Source organism: Neofelis nebulosa, chromosome 2 (genome assembly GCF_028018385.1).
Source record: "Neofelis nebulosa isolate mNeoNeb1 chromosome 2, mNeoNeb1.pri, whole genome shotgun sequence".
NCBI classification, from domain to species: Eukaryota; Metazoa; Chordata; class Mammalia; order Carnivora; family Felidae; genus Neofelis; species Neofelis nebulosa.
Window position 1 is genome coordinate 214,271,988 of NC_080783.1, and position 12,360 is coordinate 214,284,347.

A 12,360-nucleotide genomic window follows, 5' to 3' on the forward strand; every position below is an offset into this window, starting at 1 on the left:
AGGTACTGTGATCCTGTGTTCCCCGTCAGCTTTTCTCCTAATCCTTTTAGTGCTCATTGAAGATTGTTTTGTAGAACCATTATTTCATTGGCAACTAGAAAACGGTGATTTCTAATTCTGTTACCCCTTCTGGATTTATTAGCTAGCAATTATCTATAAAGAACTTTATGTTATCAACTATTTAGTTAATTTGAAGTATAGTTCATGCAGGAAGGGCAAAATAAATGCACGATTGTTTTATTTATCAGTTTTTCAGAGTAATGAATCAAGTCCTTTGCAACCTCTCCAAGGTGACTCAGGCACCACCCCACGACCCCTGTTGTTTTTGGAGTATCAGTATCAACTTGTGTGCGTGTGTGCGTGCATGTGTGTGTGTGTATGTGTGTGTCTTCTGTTCATTGAAGGCACTGTTTTTTCTCATGATCTAATTATCCCACTCATTTACATTACCAGTGGTCTTGGTCTTTGATTGCTTTCTTGCTTTCTGGCAAAAAAAAAGATATTTTGAGCTTGTCAAGTACATTTCACTCAAGCCTTGTCATGGCCACTTTCAAGGAGCTATGGTTTCTTTTTTCCTTTTTTTTTTTTCTTTTTAAGTTTATTTATTTATTTTGAGAGAGAGAGAGAAAAAGAGCGTGTACACATGAGTGGGGAAGGAGCAGAGAGAGAATCCCAGCAGGCTCCACACTGTCAGTGTAGAGCCTGACATGGGACTCAATCCCTTGAACTGTGAGATCATGACATGAGCTAAAATCAAGAGTCAGACACTTAACTGACTGAGCCACCCAAGCGTCCCCAGAGCTATGGTGTCTTTAAGTGAGAGGTGGTACTTAGAAACTGCAGTTTGTGTGCTGGGTGCTCATTGCTACTGACATATCATTATTCTCAGCCATTTCAGTGAACAGACCTAGAAATAAGTAATTTTTAGAAAGAGGAAAATTAAGTAATGCATATTTAAGTTTTAAGAGTTTTTACTTTGATTTTATACTTGTTTCTTACACTGAAAAACTTGTTCCTTGGTTCTGACATTTCTATAATTACTTGCTTTATCTTGTAAAATACATACCTACATGTATCTTATATACATGTAAATAGCAAATGACCAGTATTAGTAATAACAGTAAGATTACTGACTGCAGTTCAAGGTTTTTTGCAATTTTTTGTTGTTCTTAGGCTGTGTCCTTTTGGAGATATACACCAAAATGCTGTGTTTATTTTTTATTTAAAAAAAATTTTTTTTTATGTTTATTTCTAAGACAGAGACAGAGAGAGATAGACAGAGCATGAGCAGGGGAGGGGCAGAGAGAGAGGGGGACAAAGAATCCGAAGCAGGCTCCGGGCTCTGAGCTGTCAGCACAGAGCCTGACTCGAGGCTCCAACTCGTGAACTACACGATTGTGGCCTGAGCCAAAGTCAGACACCCAACCAACTGAATCACCCAGGCACCCCTTAAAATGCCGTGTTTAAAGTTGCTTGAAATTCTTTGAGTGATTGTCCAACCAACTTGATTTATAGTTAAATTGTTTCTGCTTGTTTTCAGTTTTTAGAAATTTCTTTGAGGTTTTTCCAATTTAACTAGGTTTTCTGATTTAACTTTGAGGTTCATTCTGATTATGTAAGACATTAACATGGTTCCAGGGCCAAAACTATAAAATATGTTCAGTGAAGTCTGACTTCTCCCCGCATCCCTATTCCGTGTTTCTTCCTTCCTCTGCCATTTCCTATTGCTGCTATAACAGATCACCGCCAACTTCATAGCTTCAAACGACACAAATTTATTATCTTATGGCTCTGTAGGTCATACGTCTGACAGAGGTCATACTGAGCTAAAATCAGGGTTTCATTGAAGCCACATTCCTTTCTGGAGGCTGTAGGGGAGAATCCATCTTCTTGCTTCTTCTAGCTTCTAGAGGCTTCCCATGTTCCTTTGCCATCTGCCTCCACCTTCGGAGTCAGCAACATTGCATCTCCCTGACCCTTCTTCTGTCAGATCTTTCTCTCTGCCCACTGCCAGGAAAGGTTCTCTGCTTTTAAGGTAAGGACGCCTTTGATTAGATTTGCCACACCTGGATAATCTCCACATGTCAAAGTCCTGAACCTTAATCACCTCTTCTGAAGTCCCCTTTGTCATGTATTGGTAGGTTCTGGGGATTGGGGCATGGACATCTGTGGCGTACCATTGTTCTGCCTACCGCACTTCCCCCTGAGGTAACCGAGCTTTGGTTGTTTTTTTTTTAATGTTCAATCATGTATTATTAAATCTTCTCTACTGGTAGTTAATTTTTTATTATTTTTATTTTTTTAATATTTCTTTACATTTTATTTTATTTTTATTATTTTTTTAAATTTTATTTTTTATTTTTTTTAATTTACATCCAAATTAGTTAGCATATAGTGCAACAATGATTTCAGGAGTAGCTTCCTTAGTGCCCCTGACCCATTTAGCCCATCCCCCTCCCACAACCCCTCCAGCAACCCTCAGTTTGTTCTCCATATTTAAGACTCTCTTATGTTTTGTCCCCCTCCCTGTTTTTATGTTATTTTTGCTTCCCTTCCCTTATGTCCATCTGTTTTGTCTCTTAAAGTCCTCATATGAATGAAGTCATATGATTTTTGTCTTTCTCTGACTAATTTCACTTAGCATAATAGCCTCCAGTTCCATCCACGTAGTTGCAAATGCGAGATTTCATTCTTTTTGATTGCCGAGTAATACTCCATTGTGTATCTATATCCCATCTCCTTTATCCATCCATCCATCGATGGACATTTGGGCTCTTTCCATCCTTTGGCTATTGTCGATAGTGCTGCTAGAAACATGGGGGTGCGTGTGTCCCTTCGAAACAGCACACCTGTATCCCTTGGATGAATGCCTAGTAGTGCAATGGCTGGGTCGTAGGGTAGTTCTCTTTTTAGTTTTTTGAGGAACCTCATACTGTTTTCCAGAGTGGCTGCACCAACTTGCACTCCCACCCCCTGAGGTAACCGTTTTGGTCAGTTTTTAAATTTATCTTTCCTTCTTTCCTTGAGAGGTGATGGCGCTCCACTCTGTGGATATCCCCCCACCATTTAACCCATCCCTGTGGATGTATTTTACGTTTTTTCCACTCTTTTGATACTTCAAATAATCCTGTAACAAAAAGCTGTGTGTGCATATAATTTTTACCTCTTTTTGTACTTGATTGGCCTCATTTTTTACATTTTTAAAAAGCTTTTTATTTGTTTTTTTTAGTAATCTCTGCACCCAGTGTGGGGTGTGACCTCACAACCCTGAGATCAACAGTCACGTGCCCCTGTGACTGAGCCAGCCAGGTGCCCCCTCATTTTTTACACTTCGATCTTTGAACTCTTTGGAATATGTCCCCGTGTACAGGATGGATTCATGTTATCCTTCTCTACCCTTACGATTTTGCCTCACATACCTAATTTTAATACCTAATTTTAAAAATGAATCCGTATCTCTGTCCTTCCCCAGAATAACATACAAAACTTAGAACGATTGCTCAGACTATGTTATTGTGAAGTATTCTTTTTTTTTCTACCACCAAACTAAACGTTATCGCTGTTGTGTGCAGAGACACTTGCCAACTCACTTCTCCTTATTCTGTCTCCCACCTCAGTGCTTCCTCCTAGGATCATTATCCTTCTGTAGAGCCAAGGCACATTCCTCTTGTGAGCATCCATCAAAGTAAGCTCTCTGTTTCTGTTTTATCTGAAACCATTTTTATTTCGCCCTCTTTTAAAATCCTTACTTAGCTGAGAATACGATTGTGGGTTCTGCAACTGTAGATAAGATCCCACGTTTTCTCATTTCTTTTGTTGAGAAATCATGATTCCTTTTCACTTAACCTCACTTTTCTCAGTGTCTGTTTCAGATCTTCTCATTGTGTTTGTTGCCCTGAAGCTCCACTATTGTGTGTATAGATACGGATTGCTTTCTTGCATCCTCTTTGGGATTTGTGGACTTCCCGAATATGAGGATTCCACCCTTCGATTTTTTCCTTGCAGAATTCGTTTCAACCTGTAGAGCTTCTCACTTTGTCCTTAATGTCTGTTAGTTTCTTCTCTGTATTTTTCATCTTTATCTCTCTGAGATTCCCTTCTAGATATTTCTTCACTTCCTGTTTCTGTTCATGAATTCCTCAACTGTGTCTTTGGACCTGTCCTTGAGTTTTTAGGTTCAACTATATATATATATAATGCTTATTTATTTTTGAGAGACAGAGAGAGAGCACCAGTAGGGGAGGGGCAGAGAGAGAGAGAGGGAGACACAGAATCTGAAGCAGGTTCCAGACTCTGAGCTGTCCGCACAGAGCCTGACACGGGGTTCAAACTCATGAACCATGAGATCATGACCTGAGCCGAAGTCAGATGCTTAACCCAGGCGCCCTAAATTCTCACATAAATAAATGTGAGAATTTAAGCATTTTAAACAGATCTGTTTTATATTTTTATCCAATAATTCCAATATGTATAAAATCCTTGATGGGTCTGATCCTGCTACTTCTTGTTTCTGCTGAGTCATGCTCTGAGTGGCCTGTCTTTATGTGTTTTATAATTTTGGATCGCATATCCTAGTCCACTGGCATTCCCTGGCTCTGAGGTCGCATCTCTCCAGATTTACATATGCTTCTGCCCTGTGATCCAAGAGAACCTTAAGTTAATCTCTTGGCTTAGATTTTCTCAGTCCACAGAGATGGTCCAAATAACCCATATCTAAACTCATATGAAAATGAACTGAAATTACAAGCTCTTGGGGGAGACTTTTTTCCTACCTAGATGTCACATCAAGGCTGACAGATGTCTTTGTCTCCTTTTGCCATTGGACAGCTTTAGGGGTGGGAGGGTCACCATTTCTCTTACTATGTAGCCCTCTGAAGGTCTGGCTTTCTGTGACAGGTTTCAATTCTCTTAGTATAATAACAATATTTATTACCTTTTATGCATTATCTTTAGGCTTTTCATAGTAAGGATATCTAACCCACCATATTTTCAGAACAAAACTATATGTTCTTTTAAAATACTAACGTTCAGGGGGAAAAGAGAAGAAAAATCTCATGAGAGAAACTACAGGAGAAGAACTGAGGTGGCTGCTGTGGAGGGGACACTTGTGTGTGGGTACCCTTGTGTGGCCGCTGCAGATGACTTAGCCACAGAGAGGCGTCCCCGTTACACCTAATATGAAATGACAGCAAGGATCAGGACACTTTGTCCTTTCTGTCCTGCCATCCCCAGCGCCCTGCTCTTTCTCCAGCTTTGATTTTCTACCTTTTGTCGGGTGTCCCATAACAGAAATTTAACTAAAAAACCATTATGTTTAGAGTCCCACGTCCCTTGACCTCTGGAATGTCCTTTATAGAGAACATTTCACGAAAACTGTCAGCGATTCAATGAGGAGGCACCCAAGAGATAGGTAGGAACGGCCGTCCTGAGTTGAATCGGAACTGTGCCATGTGGTGAGCAGATTGTAACTGCTTAGAATCCATTGGTGTCCTTGTGGTTAGAGAATGCGTCCACACTCCCTTCGAGCCCAACCCTGTCTGTCCTGTCAGTCTCTCCTCATCAGATAATGAGTCCGTAAGTCCGTTGCTCACTATTTGAAACAGTACTTTTTATTTATCCCCAACTTACTCAAGTTTCCAAATGTGGAAAGAGTGAAAATATGTATGTTCGCACTAAATTGTCCTTATTAATGGGGGGAGGCAAAGGCATAGAGGGCTATAAAAATCTTTTGGGGAGGGACATTTAGAATATGATTCGCCACTGAATATTGACACGTAGCACTATCTGAAGATCCTAACAGGATAAAAACTATGCCCTAAAGACCTCTTTAGTAGCAGAGGTTGCCTTTCCCCCCAGTCTTTTCATTCCCAGCTTGTTTTAGCAGAAGGCACCTCTTCTTAACTTTTGTACCGTATCAACCTGAACAGCTCTCCTTATCCCATCCCTCCCCGTTTGCTTACTGTTTTCGTTCAAAGTTTCCTAGAGTTACACTGCTAACTAATGAATTAAGATCTAATTAATTAATTACTATAAATGAACCATAATAGTTAGCTGTGTTTTTAGAAAGTAAGCGGTAGTGAATTAGAACTGAAAAGACAAGACACATTTACATTTGATTGCAAATTTCCTGTCCGTTTTTAAGTCTTCAGTAACTCCAGAAATCTTTCAGTGATAGCTGGTGTTCATGGAGCACTTAATCGTATTCACATCCAGGTATTATCCCATTTTACTTAAAATAAGCCTCGGAGACAAGTGGCCTGTTACCTGCTTTTTCCAACCAAAGAAGCTGGGCGCAGAGAAGGTAAATGAAGGTCATAGAGCTAACAGGTAGCATCGTGGCTCACAAAAGCCAGTGTGGCCCCAGGGCATCTGCTGTGCAGTAACTGGCTCACCTGGGGTATGAAGCCACCTGACAGTTGTTTTTAGCCCCAACCACTGTCACCACCAAAATTTTCGGTTCTGGGTTTTTTTTTTTCTTAGACTTACTCTCAGTGCATAGAATGGTGTGGAAACCGATCCCATAGTTGTTTTCGTTTGTTCCCACGGACTTAGGGTAAGCCTGGGAGTTCTACGTCCTTCCTGATGCCAACTTGCTGACCTCTTCTCCATTCCAGTTTCTGTTCCAGCAGCTGGGGATGCTGGTGTCCTTTGTGAAGAGCCACATCAGACCTTACATGGATGAAATAGTCACCCTCATGAGAGTAAGTAGAAGTTAATATTTTGGCCAGTTCATCAGTGTTTGGGTCAAGGAACGTTCGGAGGCAGATTTGGATAACATGGGCAGTTTGTGGCATGGGTCTCCAGAGAGCTGTTCCAGCCCGAGGATAAAAAGCGGGGCCCGGTTCCCCAGCGGGTGTTGACAGGGGAGGGGGTACCCCCTCAGAGGCTGTGGCACCCGAGAACAGGGGAGGGAGACTGAAGTCATTGTTCTGCCAGAAATAAACTCTCGAGTTTCTTGCCTCACACACAACAAAGCAATTTCACTTTACTATCACAACAGTGCTCTATTGTTCCCAGGAAAGCCCCCCTTCTTACGGCCCATAAAACCATGGCCTTAAGAGAGGTTGGAGGATTGGGTTTTCGTAGGGCTATTAAATACGATGAACTCCTGGCAGGCACTGAGGAAGAAGGCGAGGCTTTCCCCCACCGCCTTTAAGAGCATAAATGCCACCTTCTGACTGTAGCAGCACCGGAGGAAAGGCTCACATCCCAGATTTTATAACCTGCTTTAAGCAGGTGCAGAGGACTCCCCATCGGTGGCGATGTCGTTTTCCCGTTTGAGGAGGAGGCCTGCTTCCTGCTGTTCTGTATCATTTAAATGTCTCTGCTGGGGGACTTGCTTTGCCGAGATGGCTGTGCCCTCAAAGAATTGGAAGACAATTCATCCCCGATTTCTGTTCTTCTATGCCAGCTCTTTGTAGTTAGCTTGGAGGAAGCAGCAGGACTGAAATCAAAGTGGCTGACTTCAAAACTGGAACTTCCCAGAAACTGGGTCTCAGAACTGAAAAATCTCCTGTCTGTATAAATAATTAAAACCACTCTTGCTCCCCGACTCCTGCCACAGAGGCCTCCGTACAAGGAAGTTGAGCAGAGTGCTGGAGAGCAGGCAGATGGCCGGGGGGGGGGAGGGGCCCAGGACGCAGCCGTGTGTACTCGTGGTTTGTACTCGTGGTTTGAAGCTGGACTAATCGGGGACCTAGTCCCCGAAAAAGACTTGGGCCCAAAACATAGGGGTTTGAGGCAGGGAGCCTCACACCTGCAAAATGCAGCTTTCATTTCCTCCAAGATAGATAAGGTAGTCCAGGGCTCTTCCTTTCTGTTGATCTTGGGCATTTTCATGAGTGCCCCGAGCCTGGGATGAGAACAGTCTCTGTTAACAGTGATCCCTGGGCAGGCTGCCTGGTTTCTTTGAGGTAGAGACGCCCATAGTAGCACAGCCACACAAAGGTGGGTTTGTAACCCACCACAGAAAGGTGGGTGGGCTTTCTCTGAAGAAGGCACAGTGCGGTCCAAGTGAGTGAGCATCAGACAAACCATGGAGGTCGTAAAATCTGTGGTGTTTCTTTGGCAGAGGTTTTGGTCTAGAGAAAATAGCTTTTTCAGAGAGAATACTTCTCTCTCCGAGCAGAGAGAAATAAGTTTTACCAGCATCTTTTAGTATGGTTTTTACTTTCTGAACTATTAGGATTTTTTCAAAGTTGTAGTAAAAATACTTTAGGCTTCTATAAAGCCCTTCTTCTGAGGAGCCCTCTCTCTCTCTCTCTCTCTTTTTTTTTCCCCCTTTGACTTTCCTGAATTATTTGGGGGCCCTAAAGTATTAATATGTGTGTGTTGCCGTCATCAGTTCAACTTCTGTCATCATTAAGTCTCCCTCTCCAGAGGTTTTAGGCAAGGTAGTAGGCAGCTCTCTTTTTGAGTTGACTTGAAATGACAGCTTTTCCTGGAGTCAGAAACTCAGACCAATTTGGGGGTACCAAGGCAGGATCTGTGGCCGATCAGCCAAGTTTTTAGTAACTTATATGGAACATGACTCTCTGGGTATAGAAAAAGTGCTCCTTTTGTGGCATCATCCAGGCCTGAAAATGATGTGGGACAAATGGCAGGTGCTATGTAGCAAAGTCTAGATCCAGAAGGGGCAGGAAACCTTGTTAACACTGGAGTTACCCCTGGTAGAGACCAGGTGGTACCCAAAGTAAAGAATCCACCCTGGGTGACCTGGGAGCCCCTTGAGTGATGTAAGCCTAGTCACTCATTCACTGTGTCAACGTGTTCCGGTGGCTGGACTCTGCCGGGTGCTGTGCTAGATTCTGGGGAGACAGAGATGGCTCAGAGGGGTTTCTTGCCCTTGATTAGTTTATAGTCTAGTAGAGGGAAGGTGGCAAAGAAAATTAAGTATTACAGGTGCTAGAAAAGAGGAGGGTAGAGGGACCCAAAACGTGTAATGGGAGGAGAGCAAGAAAGCCTTCGTGGAAGTGAGGCTTGAGCCGGGGCTAGAAAGACCACGGGAGCTTAGCGGTCTTAGGAGTTCTAGGCAAAGAACACAGGCAAAGCACAGAAGAGCAAAGCAGCCTGGTTGCATTCAGGGAAAGGCGGTTTAATTTCTGCACTGTGACCGTGACAGGGGCTACAAAGAGGCCCGGGGAGAGGAGGGTAGGCAAGGGGTCTGTCACGGGGCAGACTGCGCTCACTGCGTATTTCCTTCTTTTTGGACCATCTCAGTTCCTTGGTTCATGTTTCGGCAGAAGGGCACCTGGCTTTGCTTCTCTGTCTCTTCCCTCTTTATAGGAATTCTGGGTCATGAACACCTCGATCCAGAGCACGATCATTCTTCTCATTGAGCAAATCGTGGTAGCTCTTGGGGGCGAATTTAAGCTCTATCTGCCTCAGCTGATCCCACACATGCTACGTGTCTTCATGCATGACAACAGCCCAGGCCGCATCGTCTCCATCAAGGTGAGTCCATGAGGGCGTCCTCTAGAGAGATTGCCGCCATCCCTCACAGTCCGGGGATGATCAGCTAAGAGCCGAGACCCTGCTCTGAGTGACAGGGTGATGCTCCATCCGAAAGAACGCTGATCCCCGAGGCGTGCAGTTAACAGGATGTTTACAGTCCTCCCTCGATTGTCCTTGTGTTTTGTCTCCTTTCATGGCTTATTTGTGGTGAATGTTTTATCCCACACCAGTTTTCTCTGTTGTCTAGCAGCTGATTCCGTATCAGTTGAAATCAGCTCAGAGAAAGCAAAACAATCCCTAAGCAAAATGAAAGAGGGGGGAAGTGCTACCAAAAGAATGTAGTTCAAGACCACTTACTGAAGGCCTTTCGAGTCCCCACAGAATTTGGAGTTACCTGAACCATCACCCCCCTCCGTGTGCTTAGATACGTGGTGCCTGCCTGTGTTTGTTCATCACCAGCCTTCTGCTCCCTCTCGCAGCTGCTGGCTGCCATCCAGCTGTTCGGCGCCAACCTGGACGACTATTTGCACTTGCTGTTGCCTCCTATCGTGAAGCTGTTTGATGCCCCTGAAGTCCCCCTGCCGTCCCGCAAGTACGCACCTGCCCTTTGGGACTAACCATCACTAACCGCAGTTAAGCCTTTCATGTTCTGTTGAAAATGTCCCTTGCTTAAGTTCCCAGGCCATCTTTCCATTTGTTGTTGTTGTTGATACCTCAGCTCCCTTTATTTTAGTTCAGAAATGTCCCAGGTTGATGGAAATCTTAGCTGTCCCCATCCCCCTGGGATATATGTTGGATCCATGTCATGTGATACCGGAGAGGCCATTCCTTCCCGTTTGGTGCCGTTAAGATAACCCTCAGCCACTTCTCTCACTTGAGGACTGTATGTTAGCAGCTACTGTCGGTTAACAATTGCAGGGCAGCGTTAGAGACGGTAGACCGCCTCACAGAGTCCTTGGACTTCACTGACTACGCCTCCCGGATCATTCACCCGATCGTTCGAACCCTGGACCAGAGCCCGGAACTGCGTCCCACGGCCATGGACACGTTGTCTTCGCTTGTCTTTCAGCTGGGGAAGAAGGTGAGGCCGCACCCCTGTGTGAACGTGCTCTCTGCCCGGCTTTGGGAAGATGACCTTCTCTCTGAAGGTCTCTATATGTTAGTCTGTAGGTCTCAGCAACTGTCAGAGAACTGAAAGTTGTTTGCTTTTTTTGTTCCTTCATCTGTTTAGCAAATATTTCTTGAGCCACCTCTGTGGGCTAAGTGCTGTTCCGGGGGTAACTTAGTAAACAGAATGGTGTCCTTGTTCTCATGGAGCTTTGATTCCAGTGAGGCAAAGCTAATAAGCACAGCCTGTCTCATAAGAGCATAGAGTGTCAGTGGGGGAGGGATGCTGTGTATTTAGGGTAGACCGTGAAGGCCTCTCTCCTGAGTTGACGTTTGAGCAGAGATGTAAACATCAAACTCCGAGTGAGCCCACAGGGTTGGATCCCAGCAGAAGGAGTGGCAAATGCAAAGGTGTGAGGAGGCAGCATGCTTGAAGGGTCTGCGGAATCACAGAAAGGCGTGTGTCTTCAGAGGAGTGAGCTTCAGGGGAAAGGCCTTGGAGTTCAGGTCATAGAGATAAGGCAGTGGGGCACAGAGATGCAATAGGCCAGCGGTTCTCAGATGTCCCTGGACAGGCAGTGTCCGTGTCAGTTGCCGGCAACCTGTTAGAAATGCAGATTCTCGGGCCTCTGCCCAGACCTGAGCCAGAAACTGCCTGTGGAGCCTGGCAGTCCCTGGTTTCATAAACCCTCCAGGTTATTCTGCTGCTCATCAGAATTTGCACATCACTACCGTGGGTCATGATACATACTCTGGCTTTTACCCTAGGCAAGTCTAGAAGTCTTTGCGGGCTCTGGAGCACAGGGATACTGTGATCTGAGCTGATTACACTCAGCGCCGTGTGGAAGAACAGACTAGGCCAAGCGGGGGAGCGGAGAGAGCACAGAGGCCTCGCAGGAGCCCAGATGGAAGATGCTGGGGACTAGGAATGTAGTGCGTGTGTGAAAGGGAGACAGAGAGAAATGATTCTTCTGAATAACACCAAGCCACCCCAAACCCAAAAGAACTAGCTATAACATAGTGGTGGTAATAATCCTTTCTCTGCTTCCCACTCTTCGGAGTGGCATCTCTGACCTCTTCCCTCTTCTCTCTCAGTACCAAATTTTCATTCCAATGGTGAATAAAGTCCTGGTACGACACCGAATCAACCATCAGCGCTATGACGTCCTCATCTGCAGAATCGTCAAGGTGAACTGCACTTTCTTTCTGTTTCAGAGTCCCCCGTTGTCTTTTCTCGTTGGTATTCACGTGGTCTTAGCTGTGGGAGCACATCTAGCTTTTTAGTTCTGAACCGGCGACGGGCAGCCCATTTCTGTAAAGATAGCCAGTTTTGCTCGGCTCTCTAGGCGACCTGGGCTCTGACGCGATGATTCGGCCCTGCCGCCGCGGCCCGCAAGTGGCTGTCCGTGCGTGGACGGGAATGAGCCCGGCCACCTGCCGGTGCATTTTTGCTTGCGGTCACCATAGCGTGCTTCTCTAGCAGCTTGCATGTGTTACAAAATCCTCATCTTCCTTTGTTTGTTCTTTTTCCCAACCATCGGAAAATGAGGAAACTCTTCTTGGCTGTAGGGCCAAGCAAAGCCAGGCAAGGGGCTGTTTGCCACCCCTGCTCCTGACACTTCGTCCCTTTGATCACTACCCCCAGTTGTTGGGGCTTCGCCAGCTGTGTGGCTCATACTGCGGAGTCCGTGCGGTCAGTGTGACCAAGAGTGACCAGAGGAGATGGGTCTGCAGTGGGGAGTATAGCCGACCCGTGGTTCATTTTGTCTCCATGCGTTAAACTTTTTCCTTCTTGTCGAG

At 45.0% G+C, this 12,360-nt stretch overlaps 1 protein-coding gene across 2 annotated transcripts in view; it reads left to right on the top strand.

The window, feature by feature from the left end:
* Positions 1–12,360, top strand: part of MTOR (mechanistic target of rapamycin kinase) — a 133,555-nt gene that overhangs the window by 36,761 nt on the left and 84,434 nt on the right. For both annotated transcript variants that reach the window (XM_058719094.1, XM_058719093.1), the window contains exons 20-24: positions 6,615–6,701; positions 9,286–9,453; positions 9,933–10,045; positions 10,372–10,534; positions 11,656–11,748. In XM_058719094.1, the coding sequence (XP_058575077.1) occupies positions 6,615–6,701; positions 9,286–9,453; positions 9,933–10,045; positions 10,372–10,534; positions 11,656–11,748 (624 nt within the window). The remainder of the gene's footprint in view (positions 1–6,614; positions 6,702–9,285; positions 9,454–9,932; positions 10,046–10,371; positions 10,535–11,655; positions 11,749–12,360) is intronic.